The 21,190-nt window shown below is 45.7% G+C and overlaps 1 protein-coding gene across 2 annotated transcripts in view; it reads left to right on the top strand.

Annotated features, from left to right (window-relative positions):
- Window positions 1–2,673: 2,673 nt before the first annotated feature.
- Window positions 2,674–21,190, top strand: part of SWAP70 (switching B cell complex subunit SWAP70) — a 79,024-nt gene continuing 60,507 nt past the window's right edge. Inside the window, exon 1 of one of the 2 annotated variants that reach the window (XM_075567082.1) lies at window positions 2,674–2,857. In XM_075567082.1, coding sequence (XP_075423197.1) covers window positions 2,762–2,857 — 96 coding nt within the window. In that variant the 5' untranslated portion in view covers window positions 2,674–2,761. The remainder of the gene's footprint in view (window positions 2,858–21,190) is intronic. The other variant, XM_075567081.1, reaches the window with a different exon arrangement.

Consider the following 21,190-nt stretch of genomic DNA (forward strand, 5'->3'; position numbering starts at 1 on the left):
CGCTCTGTTACAATCCAGGCCGCCCCGCACGCACCACTCGCTTAAAAGGGCGTCACTCATGGTGAGGAACCGTCAGTTACACTTGACAGGGGGCACTACACTGCAAGATTCCAAGCTTTTCCTGGGCAAAATGATGATCTGCTGGTCCTCTCTGCATGCTGTACTGCTCTCCCTCCAGTCAATGTCCGCTCCCTCTTAGCAGGACACAGAGCTGTCACCTAGCAGCTCCTGCCAGGGACTCCTAAAGACACCTCTCTCAGCCCCGCCTCTCCAGAGTCCAATCTTATTGGCTAAGGCCCTGTCCATCACAAGTCACATCCTCCTGCTCTGGAAGTGGCTCCCTACCGCAGCACAGCAAGATGGGTGTTGTAGTTTCTTATCCCAGTTAACACTGTAGGACGCGCGCCTGGCGGGGGGGGGGGGGTGCAGCACGTGCACAGCGCTTCCCCGCAGACCGCGATCTTGGGAGAGAGGGAGAGATAGCGACGAGAGGGGGCGTGGCAGGGGTTTTGCGGGGGCGTGGCAGTGACTTCACGCGGCTGGTTCGCCCTCATTGGCTGAACCGCCGGCGGGGGCGTGGCTGCACCTTCCGCGCGGAGGTAGGGACTGGGACCGATCTGATTGGGGGCCGGTGCTCGTGCGCACAGCACATGCCGAGGTGTGCGCTGTACAACGCACTGAGACCGCAGCCTAAGGGGCAGGGTACAGTATGTGTGTCAGCTGCCTGTACTTACAAGGGGGTTACCTATACTTGATAAAAAGATTATTCATTTATCTTTCTTTTTTATGAAAAATGTATTCTAGCTAGCACTGATTTGCTTTAGTTCTGCATAAAGCAAAGCATATGACTTACTGGTTTAATTCTGTGTACTTGCAAATACACAATTACTTATTTTTTTTAAGTGTCCCGTCAGCAAAACTGGGACAAAAAGTGGCTTAGGATTTATCAAAGCAAAGTAAAAAAAAAAATCTTATTTACCGTGTTAAATCTGGTGTTTGCATACCAGATAGTTTGCTAGATCAGGGGGGCGCAAACTTTTTTCCCTGCGCCCCCCTGCCGGCTGTCCCCTCACTCCCGCGCCCCCCCCAACCCCAACTTACCCTCGCACCGGCGTAATGACGTCACGTTGCCATAGCAACGTGACGTCACATGACCTCGCAGCGTCATTTTGACGCCGCGTTGCCATGGCGACGCCGGGAGGAAGCTGCCGGAGCCACGGGTAAGTATGGTTTACAGAGGCCCTGCAGCTCCCCCGGCACTTAATTTAAGTGCCTTCGGGAAGCGCGCGGGGCCTCTGTAAACCCCGCGCCCCCCGTCGGCAGTCTCGCGCCCCCCCTGGGGGTCGCGCCCCACAGATTGCGCACCGCTGTGCTAGATAATCCAGCGGTGCGCAAACTGGGGGGCGCAGGGTTTACAGAGGCCCCGCACGCTTCCCGAAGGCACTTAAATTAAGTGCCGGGGAAGCGGCAAAGGCCTCTGTAAACCTTACTTACCGCGGTTCAGCCGACATCTGGAGACGCATCGCCATGGCAACGCAGCATCAAATCACGCGCGGCGTCATGGCGATGCGCCTCCACATGTGACGCCGCGTAGCTATGGCAACGTGACGTCATGACGCCCAGACGCCAGGAACCACGATAAAGAGGAGTGAGGGGGGGCGCGCGGAGAGCAGGACAGGCGGCAGGGGGGCGCAGGGGAAAATGATTGTGCTCCCTGAGATAACTTGCCTACATACCAACTCCAAGTGTTACAATGTTTCAGGCTGGTGTTTCTTTAGACCTTACTCCAGTGTTTTTCAACAGGGGTTCCCCGGGCACCCCCAAAGGGTTCCCATCAATTTTCAGGCCATTTGCAAATTGTACCAAATACAGAAGATTTAACAATGCATCTGATCTCAGACGCGCTATTAGAGAGGGTTGGGGTTCCTTACAATGCATCTGATCTCGGACACACAATTAGAGATGGTTGGGGTTCCTTACAATGCATCAGATATCAGACGCGCTATTAGAGAGGGTTGGGGTTCCTTACAAAGCATCTGATCTCAGACGCGCTATTACAGAGGGTTGGGTTCCTTACAATGCATCTGATCTCAGACGCGCTATTAGAGAGGGTTGGGGTTCCGCAGAATTTCACAAGATAATTCTAGGGTTCCTTAACCAAAACAAGATTGAAAAAACACTGCTTAAAGCAGTGGTCAGGCAGCGAGCGTGCTAGCGCTCGTGCGCGGTGACGTCACGAGCTCTGCTTGGCTGGGCGATTTGTGGCCAGCTATGTACGTGCGTGGGGAGGGGGGAGCATGTCGGGGGGGGGGGAGGGGGCGGCCATGACGTCACTGCGAATGGCACAATCAAATTTGCTTGCTACAGCAAGCAGCTAAGCGCCGTGCATGCGCAGGCGCTCGCTCACGCTGGCCGCACACATTGCAGCCCGCTCAGCATCACCCTAGACGAGGTCTTACTGTATGATACCAAAGTTGCTCTCAGATCAGCAAACTGAAGTGCAAAACCAGGGCTGAATTATTATCACCCTCGGTGTGCAAAACTCTGACTGTCCGGCCACAGCTCTGTAAGGAAGTTTGGCAGGTTAAAAATGCAGCCTCTGCCTTCCAGGTGCTGGGTGTTCATTGGTTTGAGGAAGAAACTGAAATCACATGACGGGGAGGGGAGGGAGCCTGACAACAACTCCGGATGAAAAAGCTCTGAAAGGGACAGAGGGGACTTGGTCGAGTTGAAGCAGGAACCTTCTGCTCTCGTGGAGATCATGGCGTTGAAAGAAGAGCTGCTGAAGCCTATCTGGCATGCTTTCACAGCCCTGGATGTGGACAAGAGCGGAAAAGTCTCCAAATCCCAGCTCAAAGTAAGTCGGCAAAGTTGTAGTCCCCTCTCACATCCCAGGGCCATGTTTTAGGAGCCTGGAGGGTCATCAAAAAATGTCTCTGTAAAGCGCTACGTAAAACTAGCAGCACTATACAAGAACATGCTATTATAATTATTATTATTATTATTATTATTATTATCATTTGCAGCTCCCAACCTCTCTGGCGAGGGAGACTTCATAGCGACGCAAACTTGGGGGAGAATTAATCCCCTACAGTCTTTGGGGGGGGGGGGGGGTGTCACATACCGGCCAACATCTACTGTCAATAAAGTAGTCACACTGTATCTTATTTCCGGATAGCCTGACTGTTAACGCCTTATTGCTAGAGAGACCAGCAACGCATTGCAAAGCAGTAATTCAGTCACTGCAAATAACTGAGCCTATGGCCCAGGCTATGGCATTTTAATGCAAAACTCCTGACTTTAAAGAGTGGGGTATGAGAAATCCCAGTAATTGAGGCTGGGCAGGTCTGCTATATAGGAAAAAGTGACATACAGGAGGAAGAGAGATCTGTTTGTCTACTGACCATTGATTAATATTTGTTGTATTGCTGCTTCTTCCTACTGTATACACAGGCATATGTGTCCTATAAATAAATCATAATATTAACAGGTAGAAAAATAATAATTACTAGCAAAGGGTAAAAAGCATTGGAGTAAAATGTAGAGTATTTTGTTTATATTTAATGGATTTTGATTGGGACAATGGACTAAATAATATAGCTGCTGTATACCACAATTGCCCATGGTAAGCAGTGGTCGATCTGGCTCAAACATTTTGGTACTGTGCTTTGTGTGAGATTAAAAATTCTACGTATACTAAACATGGGGGCACTGCTCTGTTCCCCTAAAATATATATATATATATATATATATATATATATATATATATATATATATATATATATATATATATATATATATATATCTCTCTCTAAAATAAACTTTTTCTGAAAAATGTTTTTTTTTTTTTTTTGGAAGTGCAAGTGTGTAAATTAAAATATTGTGGTACGCCCCGAGTTTGTCAATAAAAAAAGCATAGTGATACACTTTATCCTCGCGAGCAAGGCTGGCCAACTCCAGTCCTCAAGGGCCACCAGCAGGTCAGGTTTTCAGGATATCCCTGCTTCAGCACAATCAGTGGCACTGTGCTGAAGCAGGGATATCCTGAAAACCTGCTGGTGGCCCTTGAGTACTGGAGTTGGCCACCCCTGCTCTAGTGCAATCACACTTCGACCCATAGGTGTCAGCTCTGGGGAATAGGGGGGGAGGCAGTTGACCCTTCCCTGGAATCTTAACTTCTTACCCCCCCCCCCTCTTCATACTATATTAATGCTAAAGTAAAATTATGATTTTATATTGTTGTTTGATTTAATCTACATAACTATTATAGCCAAGAAAACAAGCAGTTCTCTTTCCGGCATGTGGCGATTTCAGTTTGTTTGCGCCAAGGCAGAGCGACACTGGTCTTTCCTTCGCCCCCAGTAAATGTGAAGAGTTGGGTTAGTACATTATGGGAACAGGCGATGCGCGAGTTTGTGAAATCACAGTTCTTCAGGAAGTACAACATGCACAATTGCCTACTGTAAATGTGGGCACCCAGCAGAAGTGAAATAAATCAATAATGCAGCATATATGGGAACGCTATTGGACAAATGCCATTATAATATTTAATTTTAAGTGATATCATTTGTTTGAGGAATCATATTTTTTATGTGTCCCTGTTTTTTACTTTGGAAATCTGGTCACCCTCCCAATAGAGGTAACTGTCTCAGAAAGCAGGGGGTCCCCGTGGAGCTGAAATGAACACAATTCTGCTTCGGAAACCCCCTGCTTCAATCCTGTAATAATTTTTTTTTTGCAATCATAGAAACCTGAATTGCTGCTGTCAATGTTTGAGTAACTGCAGAGCCTGTACTCAGGCCTCACTAGACACCACAGGGCAGGTTGATGTGTGACACCTATGCTGTCTATATCATAATAACTTAAATACCAGTGACACTGGGAAAACATCTAGAAATCGTGACTAACAGACCTCTGGCAGTAAAGGGGTTAACACATGAGCATGCTTCAGCATCCACTGTTACATACACTGTAGGACAGAAGGACCCTTGAGTTGACTTCCAGAGGGACTTGCAACACAGGGATTTAAAAATATCTATGCGTTTGGCTTCTGACCTTGCATCATCATCATCATCATCATCATTGTATGTATGTATGTATGTATTTTTTATTTTTATATAGCCAAAAATGTTCTCAGCGCTTCACAAAGGATACAGCACAGGGAATTATAATAATACAGTAAGCGCAGCAAAATCAGACAATAGGAAAGGAAATCCCTGCCCAGAAGAGCTTACAATCTCTAAGTGGTATGATGGGAGACTTACAGAGTCAGCAGGTGAGGGTATAAGTGCTGTAGATGGCCGTGCTTGGCCACAATGGGTGGCAGGAGTGACTGTGGGTGTGTGACAATAGCCATGAGTACAGGATATTGGGATGCTTGATTTATGGGGTGAGTCACACACACACACACACACACACACACACGTGCGTGTGTGTGTGTATATATATATATATATGCACACGTGTGTGTGTATATATCTTTATATTATACATCCCTGCTTTCTCCACTTTGATCCCACTAGCTCTGCACATCACCCCAGTACGTCACTGGGTGGTGTATATTTGGTTCTGTTTAGTCACTGGTTTGTTGATGTTGAGCAGAAACATTGAGACATTAAACTTCACCTTTTTGACGTTGGAGTGCGTCCTACTTCTGTTTCCCTGTACCTCCTTTATTTTTGAACAGTATGCATGCAGCTGTAGTTATATTTTCTGCAGAAGCCTGTGCCCTATCTCTGGTGTGCGTGTATAAATAAATAAATAAATAAAGCAGGAAACAAATGCACTCACAAGAGAAAGGAATTTAAAAGCAGTTTGTGATTATAATCCCCGGCAGACGCAGAACCACGATCCTGGCCGTCCTGATAATGACACCGCGGGTCGGCCGAGAACTCGATCCCATACAGCAGATGGGCAGTCCCTGATTTTAGGAGAGTTCAAATCTCGAGGCCAGTAACACACAGAGCAGGACAGGCCTCGTCGCGCTTGTTGCGTGATGATGTAATGCCGTAGCCCAACGCGTTTTGCCACAAGATGGTGACTTCTGTCTGGGAGAGATCTATGCTCACCACTAAGGGGCATATGTACGCTATACTGACCACTAAGGATATAACTACACACATATATACATACAGACATTTATATTTATATATATATATATATATATATATATATATATATATATATGGACAGTTATAAAGACAGCGCCTCTCTTTCAAATACACCCAAATTGCTGCCACTCCGGTGACGTGTGCCAAAATGTTGCACCAAATATCAATAGTGATTATGATGTTTGCATGAACCAACTAGTGCCTAATTTGCTAATTGATAATTGATATATATAAAAAAACAACATACATCAAACAAAAAATGATAGAAAAAATGTGCAAAAATATATGAAAGATAAAAATAATCTGTTGAACATAAAAAATAGCATAAAAATACAAAATAGAACTATAAAAATTGATACTTAAGTCCAAATGAAGTCCATGAGTAAATAAAACAAAGGTCCAGGCTGCTTCTTCTTGGGTTCACCAAGTTCCCATAGTACCTATTAGAAAAAAGAAAAGAGAAAAAGCGTCCGATCCTTGTGTAAAATCAGATTGACATTTTAATAAACCATGGACAAGACAATTGCACACTTACAATTAGTCTGATTAAAATAAGCGTTTTATGGGACCTGCCCATGCACCAAACGAAGACTTCACCGTCACCTCCGCTCTGTAATCTCACGATCAGTTCGAGACCCAGCAGTTGAGATCGCCGTTTTCTCCAAGGTGTTTCTATAACAGACATCCGTCAGGAGCTTCTCAGCAGCGTGCGTCCGCCATTACTCCCATACATGCGGTGCTGGATACCGGAAGGATGTTCCTTGTATTTCCTTGGTCTCTCTCTGGTGCCGAAGGCAGGTCAGCCACCGTAGTTTCAATGCAAACCGTCCCTACGCGTTTCTTCCGCCTTTGCGGATTTCATCAGGGGATCCCCTGATGAAATCCGCAAAGGCGGAAGAAACGCGTAGGGACGGTTTGCATTGAAACTACGGTGGCTGACCTGCCTTCGGCACCAGAGAGAGACCAAGGAAATACAAGGAACATCCTTCCGGTATCCAGCACCGCATGTATGGGAGTAATGGCGGACGCACGCTGCTGAGAAGCTCCTGACGGATGTCTGTTATAGAAACACCTTGGAGAAAACGGCGATCTCAACTGCTGGGTCTCGAACTAATCGTGAGATTACAGAGCGGAGGTGACGGTGAAGTCTTCGTTTGGTGCATGGGCAGGTCCCATAAAACGCTTATTTTAATCAGACTAATTGTAAGTGTGCAATTGTCTTGTCCATGGTTTATTAAAATGTCAATCTGATTTTACACAAGGATCGGGCGCTTTTTCTCTTTTCTTTTTTCTAATATATATATATATATATATATATATATATATATATATATATATATATATATATATATATATATATATATATATATATATATATATATATATATATATATATATATATATATATATATATATATATATATATATATATATATATATATATATATATATATATAAAATTCTGTGTGTATCTTGAAGTGCGCGGGATATTTGTGGTTTGATTTTAGTTGGCCTGAAATGACTTGGGACGCTGTTGTGCATGAAATATCATGATCACATTGATCTGACTGGAGACAGACTTGGCATTGAAAGCTCGTGTACCATAACTTTGATGCATCACTTTAATATTGAGCTCGGCACAGGGATAAAACGTAACTAAATACAGGTGTTGCACCCAATCAATGCGTCAACATGGGCAACCTCTCCTGCATCTGGATGGGTGGTGTTGAGAATAAGGGAGTGGTGTAGTGGTTAAGGGGTTGGTGGTCAATTCGCCAGATTGTGCGTTCAGATCACGTCTCATCCACTTTTGCTAACCTTAATCAAATCCCTCTGATTCCCTGTCTCTCCAACATAAACCATCACGTTATAAGCAATCTGGAGCAGCGAGTAAATGTGCTATGATAGTGTAGTTCAAGGGTGCTCAAGCACCCCCAACAAGTCCGTTTTTCAGGATATCCCAGCTTCAACACAGGTTTATCAGTCAATCCCTGCTTCAGCACAAGTGGCTCAGTCTTCTACTGAGCCTCTGATTGAACCACCTGTGCTGAAGCTGGATATCCTGAAAACTTGACCGGTTGAGGGGGCTTGAGGACTGGAGTTGAGCCCCCCCCTGATGTAGATATCGCAGAGTTCCCTAACACAGTACATAAGAAAAGAGTATTATTTCCCCCCCCCCTGCTTCGCAGCCCAGCATTCGCGCCCCCCTCTCCTATGACCCGGCGTCAAATGATGCAGTGGGTCATGTTACCCCGCAGCGTCATTTGACGCGCCTTGCCATGGCGACGCGTCATGTCAAATGACGTGGCATTGCCATGGTGATGCGTCGCCGAAAACCTGGCTGGCAGCGGGTAAGGGACGTTACAGAGGCCTCACGCCTCCCCCGACATTTAATTTAAATGCCTTGGGGAAGGGCGCGGGGCCTCTGTAACCCACCGCGCTCCCCCCCCCTAGAAAATCTTGCGCCCCCCAGTTTGCACACCTCTGATTTAAACCAAAAAAACCCCAACCTTTTATTCTATAGGTTTCTGCACACAATTTAATTACACAAAAGATTCTAACCTTTCCAAATGTGACATGGTCCCCCGGCTCGGTTATTGATGGAGATGGCGGGAGTGTCAATGGGGGATAATGGTACGGCTGCTCTGCACTTGAAGGGGTTAAAGAGATTATATAAATGCTGGTAGATAGATATTTAGTTTTTCTCATTTTAAACATATCTATTAATTATAGAAGCCATTTTAATTTCAACACACATCTTCTTATACATGACACAGCAGCAAATATGCAATCTACATTTATTTTACTAATGGTAACAGAACCATGCTGCAGAGTTTTAAATCGCGGGCTGGAATACATTCACTACTGTGGCCATCTTTAATAATCCCCCAACCTTTGGTGGGTCTTACAGGAAACTGTGATCTTGACAGTAAATATAGTTTGTGATTTATTGAAAAATAATAATAATAATAAAAAATGTGTGAATGTCAAAGAATTGTTCAGGATGCTAAAAGAGAAGTCTGCCCTTCCCTCCCACCGCTCTGCCTATTGAAACAGCAATATGTGAAATCGTACAGTATATGGTCATTTTTTCTAAATCAGTTCTGCAGTCTTAGATAATAGTGACTACTTTTTTATTTTTATTTTTTATTCAACCATATCCCTTGATTTCTATAGCAGGATTTAGCCCATCTCCCCAGCAGTGCAAGATCTTTGCAACACTTTCCTGTTTGGGATAATTTGTTCCCAGCAGTTTGAGCTGTAAACTGTAACCATAGATAATGTTACCCTAGTAATATAAGGATACATTGTAGCTGCTGAGTTACACTGATTGAAGCAGCCATTATGTTAGGCACACAATCAGGATTATTACAGATTTATAACAGGAGCACCAAACGATTGCCAGTTTAGGTAAGAATGTAGAATTTTATACATAGTCCCATGCTTTACATATACACATAAGAAAAAAAAAAGTTGGGCAGTAGTATTGCTGCTTTAAGACCTAGAATATAACTTACACGCACTCCCCTCCCTCCCTCCCATTGTTACATTTTGTAACAATGAAATGATGGACACACTTTTATAATGCATGAGCAGCAAAGACTTAATTGTCAGGTTCAATAGAAAGCCTATTATGTATCAGTTTGAAAAAAAGTCACATTCAGTACAAGGTTATTTGAGAAGGCACCAGATAAAAAGTAGAAGAGATAAACATGGATTTGTGTTTCTCTGTTTCTCAGTGGTTTTCAACCTTTGTTTGTTTTTTTGTTAAGGGACCCTAGAATTCTATTGTGAAATTCAGGGGACCCCAATCCTCATCCCCCCCCCCCGTCGGTCTCTTCCTACCCCCTCTCGGTCTCTCCCCCCCCCCCTCTCTGTCTCTCCAGCCCTCTCGGTCTCTCACTCCCCCCACCCCCATCCATCCCTTTCTCCTCCCTCCCCATTTGTCAATCTATCCTCTATCCCCCCCCCCCTGTTATACTGTCTCCCTTCTCCCCTTATGCTCTCTCTTTCTCCCTCGCTCTCCCCCTTACTCTTTCTCCCTCGCTCTCTACTCCTCTTCTCCCCTTACGCTCTCGTCCCCCTTACTACCTTGTACTCCCGCCCCCTTTGCCCCTCACACTCTCCCCTCCTCTCTTGCCCGCACACACCCTCCCCCTTCTCTCTGGCCCGCATACACTCTCCCCCTTCTCTCTGGCCCGCACACTCTCCCCCTTCTCTCTTGCCCGCACACACACACACTCCCCCTTCTCTCTGGCCCACACACGCTCTCCCCCTTCTCTCTTGCCCGCACACACACACACTCCCCCTTCTCTCTGGCCCGCATACACTCTCCCCCTTCTCTCTGGCCCGCACACTCTCCCCCTTCTCTCTTGCCCGCACACACACACACTCCCCCTTCTCTCTGGCCCACACACGCTCTCCCCCTTCTCTCTTGCCCGCACACACACACACTCCCCCTTCTCTCTTGCCCGCACACACACACACTCCCCCTTCTCTCTTGCCCGCACACACACACACACACTCCCCCTTCTCTCTTGCCCGCACACACACACACTCCCCCTTCTCTCTTGCCCGCACACGCTCTCCCCCTTCTCTCTTGCCCGCACACACACACACACCCCCTTCTCTCTTGCCCGCACACACTCTCCCCCTTCTCTCTTGCTCGCCCGCACAGAGAAAGGCAACGCATGCCACTTTGCTTCACTGGATAAAGACCCTTTTGGTCGAAACTTTGTGTTTTTTTTAGCTAAAATAAATGAGATTATAACTTGGATCCCTTGTGCCTTGCGTTTCCTTTCCCCTTGTATTGCTGGACTTGCTGCAGGCTTCTATCCATTCGCAGGAGCACCGGTAATTGTATCACACTTTACTTACTTTTTGATGTGCAGCATCTATCTCATTGCTCGCCCGCGCACACTCACACACACACACACTCCTCCTGTCAGACAGAAGTTGAACGCGACTTCTGGCGCAGATAGGAGTGAGAGGAAGGATTGCAGTGACGCGGTGGCTGCTGCTGCTGCTGAGCTGGGGAGGCATCGGGTCACTGATGCGTGGGGTGCCGCCGGGCCTGGGACAACTGGGAGAGTTGTCCCAGCTCTCCCCCCCCCTGGTGCCCACGGAACCCCTGAGAGGTGCCCGCGGAACCCCTGAGATGTGCCCGCGGAACCCCTGAGATGTGCCCGCGGAACCCCTGAGATGTGCCCGCGGAACCCCTGAGAGGTGCCCGCGGAACCCCTGAGATGTGCCCGCGGAACCCCTGAGATGTGCCCGCGGAACCCCTGAGAGGTGCCCGCGGAACCCCTGAGAGGTGCCCGCGGAACCCCTGAGAGGTGCCCGCGGAACCCCTGAGAGGTGCCCGCGGAACCCCCTGAGAGGTGCCCGCGGAACCCCTGAGAGGTGCCCGCAGAACCCCTGAGAGGTGCCTGCTGAACCCCGAGGAAAATCACTAGCTCCTTTTTAATAAAATATCTCCGCTAGGGCATTTTAATTTCTAGCTTGCTCTAAGCAATTGATGTAACTTAAAATTCAGGAAGCTTCAAGTATACATGAACGGGTAAACCCGCACATACTTCAAGCAACAAACTACTTACCTAAGCTGCCAATCGTTTGGTGCTCCTGTTATAAATCTGTAAAAATGATGGTGTTCCTAACATAATGGCTGCTTCAGTCAGTGTAACTCAGCAGCTACAATGCATCCTTATATTACTATGGTAACATTGTATATTGTTACAGTTTGCAGCTCAAACTGCTGGGAACATTGGCAACAAATTATCGCAAACAGGAAAGTGTTGCAAAGATCTTGCACTGCTGGGGAGGTGGGCTAAAACCTGCTATAGAAATCAAAGGATGCTTTAAAGCTGCAGTTCAGTCTATATCCTGCATGTGTTTTTTTTTTAATAAATCAGTTCTGTAGTAAGAAAAAATACTTTCAGCATTTTCTGTTTTAAAAACAACAACTTTGAAAGACCAATTTTCTTGTATTCTATTTTAACAACCATTTGCTAAGGCACTGCCCCTTCATGTCCTGTCACAAGCTCTGGCACACCCCTTTGTCAGCCCTGCCCTCCCTCTAGCACATGTCAGTGCAGGAGTGCTCATGAATATTCATGAGCTTCCACTGACTGACAGAAGCAAATAAAAACATATGTCAGCTCTAATTATGTCACCAAATGTCGCCTATCAATACATGAAGAACGAATTGACTGGCAGCTATACAGTTCTTTAGGTAATTAGAGATTGCCCACATGAAACTATTGAAGTAAAAAAAAAAATAAAAAAAAAAAAAAAGACTGAACTGCAACTTTAAAACTCATTTAAAAAAAAAATGGCATTAAGAGTTGAATAATGAAAATACTAATAGCTGCAGAACTGATTTATTTAAAAAGAAAAAACCCCATATAAGTTTTCACGTGTCATCTGCAAGTGTATATGCTCTATTGATTTCTAAAAAGGGCTATAAAACATTCAATTGTATGGGGCATATTAATTTAAATGCAGGAGCCACTATCGATGTTTAAAGGCCGTTAGAAGTGAACACTAGATAATGCCTTTTGCACGTTAGTGATTTTATGCCCCTATGTGTCTAGTCATCTTTGCTGAAGCAGGGATAGCCTGAAAACCTGACCTGTTAGTGGCCCTTGAGGACTGGTGTTGCTCACCCCTGCTCTAGGCACAACATAACTTTTCGAAATGAAATTGTAGCAAAGAGGTATTTTACTTTGTACATCTTGCTGGTAATGTATCCAGATGTTTTGTCTCATAGATGTCTCCTTTGCGGTGGGTTTTAGTAATTAGGAAGAAGATATACAATGTGCATATTGTAATGTGATTTATCACTCCGCCTCTGTCATCATTTCCCCCTTTTCTTGGCAGTAAAACCTCTCCCCGGGCTGTAGGAGAATAAGGGACTTTATTCTACATCAGCATACGTGGCAGGGTGTTACAGACAAAATTCCCCATTAAAGTCAATGGGGCATCTTGGCCACGAAGGAGCCGATTTTTATAGAATAAGCCCCTATACCTAACCAGCTAACAATCTGTGTCAATAAAACTTCATGATAAAGCAATTGGACCCCCCCTAAAAAAAAACCCACTTTTACTTGCTTTGATAAATAAACCGTTCTCCTGTATAATAACCTGGACATGTCAAGTTTTACGCAATCTGAAGGGTACATAAATTACCTACAAGTCATGTCTGGGACCCTGAGATGTCAACCTCCATGGACCCAAGTCCCAGAGATTATTGTAATGGAACAGTCCTGCCTTCGTTTGTATGACCCCTGCAGTTATTAATCGGTCAGCGTTGGTAGCTAGGGTGGCCATGTGTCTTCTCCTAAAATATCGAACACAATGGTCGAAAGGTGCGACATGCTCGAGACACACACACACCACTCCCTGCTGTTTCCTCCTCTCCTGGGCCCCAGCCCCAGGCTCCTGACACCTCCTCCTGATTGGCTGCTGCTGGCCAATCAGGATGGAGTGAAGCTGCCCAGCCCCCACCAACAGCCCTGCTCTCTGCCCGCGCGGGGAAATCCTGCGGCTCCCAAGACAGTCAGGTCACTATGTCCAGAGAGGTAATACCGGGCACATACATGTCCAATATTACCTCTCATTTTTATTTGTTACTGGACAGAGTGTCCAAATACAGGACAGTCTGGTTCAATACTTGATACCTGTCAACCCTATATGATAGGCCTGGCTAATTTTGTCACGAGGATCTAATAATATACATGTTGTGCTTCACAGAACCAAGTGGCTTCTTTGCCCATGTCAACACACGCTCACCCAATATAGTCCGTTGTGACCCTTCTCCCTTTCTCTGTCATCTAATTGTGTATCCCAAACCGCTCTTCGAATCCGTGGATCATCCGTTCTTTCTCTCCCCGGCCCCAATTTTTGCCTGACCTTTCTTGTACATATCGCCATTGACTTGGTCTACTGCTCATCACGTGCTTCTCGGTGAAATGTTTCAGTCATTCTCCGTTTTCCAGCTCTATTAAACTGCGAGTTTCCAAAACGGCTCGAGAGCTCAATTTATTCCTTGGGAAGCGCCGCCTCTTTCTTGCCGCAGTAAGGTCCACCCGAACTACATGTAGTTACCGTGTTTTAAAATAAAACGCAGGCCTCTGGCAGTGAATGGGGTTAAAAATGACAGAGAAGGTATTTGATGTGCTTTTCACTATGCAGCCACTCCAGTGTTTGCTGTTCAGTCTGACATGTTTCTGCTACCAGTGTCAAGGATATAACCAACTCTCCCTATTAAAGGAGCAATTCATGAGCTTTTTTTATTTATTATTTTTTTTAACATAGGTTTGAAACTAGGGTTGCCAAGTAGCTTTTTCAAAAATACTGGGCACAATGGTGAAAGGTGCGGCGTTCTCGAGACACACACACACACACACACACACACACACACACACACACACACACACACACACACACACCCCTCTCTCCGCTCCATGCTGTTTCCTCCTCTCCTTGGCCCCACCCACAGGCTCCTGACACCTCCTCCTGATTGGCTGCTGCTGGGTAATGCAGCCAATCAGGGCGGAGGAAGCTACCCAGACCCCTAGCAACCGCTCTGCTCGGAAAAATCCTGCAACCCCCCCCTCCAAGCTGGTCAGGTTACTATGTCCAGAGAGGTAATACTGGACACATACATGCCCAGTATTACCTCCTAACTTTTTACTGGACAGCGTGTCCAAATACAGGACAGTTCGATTTTTAAATACTGGAAACCTGGTAACCCTATTTGAAACCGGGGGGGGGGGGGGTCCCTGGAGCTTAACCCCATTAATTTCAGCTTGGGGGACCCCATGCTTCTCAAGATACGGACCTCCAAAGGTGGTGCTGGTATCTTGGCAAAGTTTAAAGCTCCCGCGTCACCTGGGCCAATAGGAAGCTGAACCTGTTGACATCACAGCTTCCTATTGGCTCTGAAACACCGCCATTACGTGAATTGTGCTGCCCAAGCAGAGCGGCTACCGGCACTCCCTACGGACGTAAGTATCTGTGGAAGCAGGGTGTCCCCGGAGCTGAAATTAATGGGGTTCATCTCCGGAGACCCCCTGCTTCAACCCTATGTTAAGAAAAAAAAAAAAAATCTCTTTCATGGGGGGGGACACTCATTTTTATCTGAAAATATTGTACATTTTCTGCTCTCCTTCTGCATTTTTATCAGAAACTAGCTGAGACCCGACGTTCCCGTGAATTAAATTTCCCGCTAGGAAAAGGGGGGGGGGTGGGGAAAGGGGAGGGGAGAGGGACAGTGGACAGGAGGAGGGGATGGGGGAGGGACAGTGGACAGGAGGAGGGGAGGGGGGGACAGTGGACAGGAGGGGGGGGGGACAGTGGACAGGAGGGGGAGGGGAACGACAGTGGACAGGGGGGGGGGAGGACAGTGGACGAAAGTCCAAACGAGGGAGAAGCGCTGAGGCTCTCAAGCTCGTATAAAAACGCATGTTTATTAGAGCACAATGTAAAAACCAATCTCCAAAAAAAAAAAAGGGAAATGGAACGATATACATACTCTCTGATGTCACCTCTAAAAATATAGTCCCAGGCACCACCAGTGCAAACAATGACCACAGCGTGTGCGACGAGCTGTCCTTGATCTTGCAGGGATTTTACTCCTGTGATCGTTTGCACTGGTGGTGTCCGGGACTATGTTTTAAGTGAGGCGACATCATGGAGTTTTTGGTTTTTACATTGATGCCCAATAAACCATACGTTTTTTATACGAGTTTGAGAGCACTTAGCGCTTCTCTCTCCTTTTGAACTTTTGCCGTTCATGTCATTGACTACGAACACCGGAGTGGATCCATTTATAGATGATGATGAGTCTTGTATTGTATATGTATGTCTTTATTTATATAGCGCCATTAGTGTACATAGCGCTTCACAGTAGTAATACATGTGGTAATCATATAAATAACAGATCATGGGAATAAGTGCTTCAGATATAAAAGTAACATTAAGGAAGAGGAGTCCCTACCCCGAGGAGCTTACAGTCTAATACTTCTGAAGAGGGATTCTCCCACAGTGAATTGAACCCCATGGATGTTGCCAGTACGCCGTATTTACACTTCGTTATGAACACTGAGAAGACGTTATAACTTCAGTGTGTGCTGTTCCCTCTCTTTTTTAAATTGAACCAAGTTTTCCATAATAATTAACACAACTGTGAACTGGACGAAAGGGCATAACTTTCGTCATTTTGTTGGTCTTCTTTGAAATCTGGGAAGCAGGAGGCCTACCACGGACTTGCAGAACCTGAAATTCAAGTACATGGGCAAATGCTATCCTGAAGCATCCAGAAGTAGCTTCATAACATGGCACAGCCTGTTTACGGCGGCTCCTTAAAATCGTTAGAAAAAGCTTGCCACTTGGAGCTATGTATTTTTCTTATCCCTAGACACGCCGTATCTCCACGCAAACATTACCTGGCCATGCTGACAGGTCTTTAAAGTAGTTCTAAGAACCTTAAGTTGTACTTAAGTGAGTTAATGGCAGTGATATGTTTATTGGGTTAAATAAATAATAATATATATACAGTATATAATTATTTTTAATCAAATTCTTACACCTGTAAAGTATTTTTAGTTTCATGTACTAAAGTGAGACTTGGGAGGGTGCGATTTCCTCTGGCTGCTCCCTTTTGTGTGATATCTGTGTGTGATGTTACTTTGTGACAAGCCAGAGCCCCCCTCCCTGTATCGCTGTTGGTTCTTTGATAAAGACCGGGTGGGATAAGGGGAAGGATACACCTTCTCCAGTCAGAGGCCACCAAGAAATTAAACTAACTGACTATATGGGATTGCAACTCTTAAAACAAACAAGGCAGAAGGTTAAGGGTAAGGGATTAAAACAACTCTCAATTCTCTATTGACTATGTAATAAAACATTTACTAACGGCCAATAAAAAAAAAAGGATATAAAGATAATTACTTTTATTTTTTTTAAAAAGTTGAATCACCTGTTAAACATATCACACTTACTAGGTCATGTTTCCTATATGGGACTGCTCCTTCAAACGTTTGCTGTCAACCTCCTATAGGCTACGGCTCCAGTGTCGCCTGCAGCACGCGCCGCACAGTTGAAAGCCGTGTTGTGCGGTCCGTGGGGGAGCGATGGGAAGTGTGGGGGCGGGGCGGGGCCACGACGGGGCACATCTGCCCTGCCATTGGCTGCGCGCTGACCACATGGTCCAACATTCTTGTCTTCCCTGCCAGTGTACGCGTCATCGCGCTTTGCGTGCCCACACGCACGACCACTGGGGTCAGCCCCATAAAGGGCTGTGCTGTGTTATGTGGCGCGCACGCCGTAGTGTGTGCCGCAGCGGCCCCTGAGGGCCTGGTCTAAGCCCACTGGGTAACAATCCTTTGCTGGCTGCCTCTTCTGTCTCGTTTACCTGTCTCTTTGTTAAAAGCAATACTTGAGCTTCTAGTATCGTATGAGGAAGAGTAAGGCAGAAAAAGCACACAGCAGTTAATAAAAAAAGGGGATAATATCATATCGAATGTATTCATATATAATCAGGGTGGTCTTTACTATTAACATCTGTTAAACCTATGTTGGGTAGGGTTGATTTGTACATGTTGGTGTTTCATACCTGTACACTGTTGCTTTTATTGTGAAGCGACATTACACTAGGTGAATGTTACCAGCCAGACCAAGAGTGTGAAGACATATATGGCTGAAAGGGGACGTCATTCTGTTTGGGTTTCCCCTAGACCAACAGGTTTTGGGATTGTCAGAAATGTTGGAAGGGTTAGTGTGTGTTTTATTATGTAAAGAAAAAGACACGCAAGGATGTGAATTTTATCACGCACACACACACACACACACACACACACACACACACACACACACACACACACACACACACACACACACACACACACACACACACACACACACACACACACACACACACACACACACACTTTTATCAACCCAAATCCTAAAGTGTTTAATTTACCACAGCGATAGTGCATGTTAAAGACCATTTTAATCTTGCTCTTGACACACAACTTCTAACTATTTGTTTGTACACGTTCCTTTCTTTTTCAAACCAAATCTGAACCCTGGTACTGTTAGCTGCAGCTACGCCCTTGCTGCTGAGATATATATAGCTTTGGTTTTTTCCCTCTTCTTTTCCCCAGACTTTCTTGTCTGGTAAACAAGATAGCCGCCTCCTTACAACTGGCCAATGAATGGCTGTGACATCATCAGGACGTGATGTCACAACTTTCCATTGAGTGACACCGATGGCCATCTTGTATTTTTGTTTCTTTTGGATAAAAATGTTAATATCCCAGGGGGCAAGAGGGTACTGAAGCTGCAAGTAGCACAGTTTAGCTCTATGAGATCTCCCAATTCAGAATTAAAGATGACAGACACTGGTGTTTCACCTGTTCAACATCCTCCATCACTTGTCCGGTAGCTGCACTAAGTGAGACGGCAGGGAGGAATGGATGTTGGGACAGAGAAAGTTTTAAAGCAAAAGACCAAGCTGCCATGTTTTTGTTGTTTTTTCCCCCCTTCCCCCCCCTTTTAATATGGGCATCAAAACCATCCACACAATGATAATTAATTAGCTATGTTGCTGATCGATCCGTTCTCCTGTGATCGATCGCCGAAGATTCGGGGATCTGGGGTTCACTAAATGGCTGTCAGTGCAGCAGAAGAGGACCCAAGATGCAAAGTTCTGTGGGGAAGATCATGTGATCAGATAGTCACTAGATGCAATTGGTGCACTGCTAGAGAGAGGGCAGGGCTCACAAATGGGTGTGCCAGAGCCTGTTTCAGAAGAGGAAGGGAATGTGACTTTTTAAATGGTTGCTATAGAAACAAAAAATGCTTGTTACATTATAATACATTAAAAATGTAATTCAGAGTTGCTTTAAAAAAACCGCTACAAGTATTTTCTCATAGTACAGAACTGATTTATTAAAAAAACATGTAGGATATTGCTTGGTCTGCGACTTTAAAGTCCACTCAAGTAACTAGACCTTGAAAGGTGCATTCCCACAGTCACCCTGTTGAATTTCGTGAGGGCCTGGGAACGGGGAGGTGTTTGTCAATCCCAGTGTTTCTCTTTTCCTTTATCACACCTTGTCCTTTTCATAGAACCAATAAAGGCTCATGTGGTGAGAGGGGCACTGCACACTTGCTAAACACATCAGAGAAGAGGGAACAGCCAGAGGAAATCAAAGCTCTTCCAAGTCTAATTATAAGAGAATACATTTCAAATGCTTATAGGTGTCTGATTTTGTGTAAGAAAAAAAAAGGTTCAATTACACAGATGAGACCCCCTTAAATGCGTAGCTGGAATTAGTTCACTTTCCTCCTAGGAGGGATTGCCCCGTAAGGCTGCGGTGCCAGTGCACGTGCGCCCGGCGGGGGGGGACGGGGACGGGCGGCGCGTGCACAGCGCAGCACACGCGGTCCTGGGAGGGAACGAGAGGTTGCGACCGGAGGGGGCGTGGCGGGGGGGGGGGGGTGGGGTTTGCGGGGGCATGGACATGACCTCATGCGGCTGGTTCGCCCTCATTGGCTGAACCGCCGGCGGGGGCGTGGCCACAGCTCCGTCGCAACTTACACACACAATGTTTTTTGTGTGTGTGGAATCTTACAGTACAGTGCGGCTGCTGAATGTGCGCCGACGCATGTACTCGGCCCTGAGTGACTGGGGGGCCGGTGCTTGTGCGTGTGCGCTGTGGCAGTCACTGGGACCGCAGCCTAAGTGTGCACGGAGACTACACATTTGAAATGTGTGGAAACCTATTGGCTGGGGGGTAGGGGGAGGAATGACCACCAATGGACTGATTTGTCAACCAAGGCTCTACTTCTCCTCCTCCTCCATGGCTGCATAACGACACCCCTAGCAGTTAATTAGTGCTGGAAATGTATTCTACCCATGTTGTATAGCTGGATATGATAGTTGTGCAGAGCTATCTATTGTTCCATTATTTGCAATGGAACGCTGACCTTGCATGTAACACATTCTATTACGGGCAATGCAAACCGGAACCTGCAGGTCCGCTTATAACAAGTCTCTTTATTGGAACAGTAAAAGTGCAGTGATTAAGGAAATGTTAGTCCCCCCCCCCCTTTTTTTTTTTTTTTTTTTATTAAAAAGTGTTTTTTTTTTTTTAAATTGTTTTACAGATTTTGAACCCGGAGTTCTTTTTAGGGGTACCCTGCGATTTCCCAGATACTGGTTTTTAGTTGCCCATGTTCAGTCCTGGATTTTCAAATATGGTCCCCCTGGTCATCCAATAGGTATGACATTGCAGCTTCCTATCGGCCTGCAATACCCACAAGATTGGTCAGAAATGCTGTTTGCCCTACTGGCAGCTAAACCGTTAAGTATCTCTTGGACAGGGGGTCCCTGGAGCTTAAAAGAATATAGTTCAACTCCAGACCACCTGGTTATACGTAGGTACCAAAACCAAATCTATATGGAAAACAAAACAAAAAACGAGTAGGTTAAAATGAAGCTCTCACTAGAGCCAGGTGCAGTCTAAAGCAGAGGTGAGCAACTCCAGTCCTCAAGGGCCACCAACAGATCAGGTTTTCAGGATATACATGCTTCAGCACAGCCACAGATTGAGCAACATGTGCTGAAGCAGAGACTGAGCTACTTGTGGTAAAGCAGGACTATCCTGAAAACCTGACCTGTTGGGGGGGGAGGAATGGGTCTTGAGGACTGGAGTTGCCAACCTATGGTCTAAACGTTGCTATGGTAATATTTGATGCTGGATATTAAGCTAATTTAACACTAGAAGAAGAAAAATATATATATTTAAGTGCAGGGCATGCTTAGAGGGCAAAATACAAACATGTATATTAGTTAAACTCATAAGCTTTTGGGTGGGGGAAGATTGCTGCTTTATGGGAACTGTACACATTTTATTAAGAACCCACTTATTTTGTGCGTCTTAAGAAAAACCTATTGGAAGTCAGACTCCTGCACCAGAGAATCCTTTTGAAGGCGTCTCTGAGAATTACAATGAATCCAGTATGTGGAGAACTCCCAACTCCCCGCTGGAAAATTCAACCAATGAGGG

The sequence above is a fragment of the Ascaphus truei genome, chromosome 12 (assembly GCF_040206685.1).
Source record: "Ascaphus truei isolate aAscTru1 chromosome 12, aAscTru1.hap1, whole genome shotgun sequence".
NCBI classification, from domain to species: domain Eukaryota; kingdom Metazoa; phylum Chordata; class Amphibia; order Anura; family Ascaphidae; genus Ascaphus; species Ascaphus truei.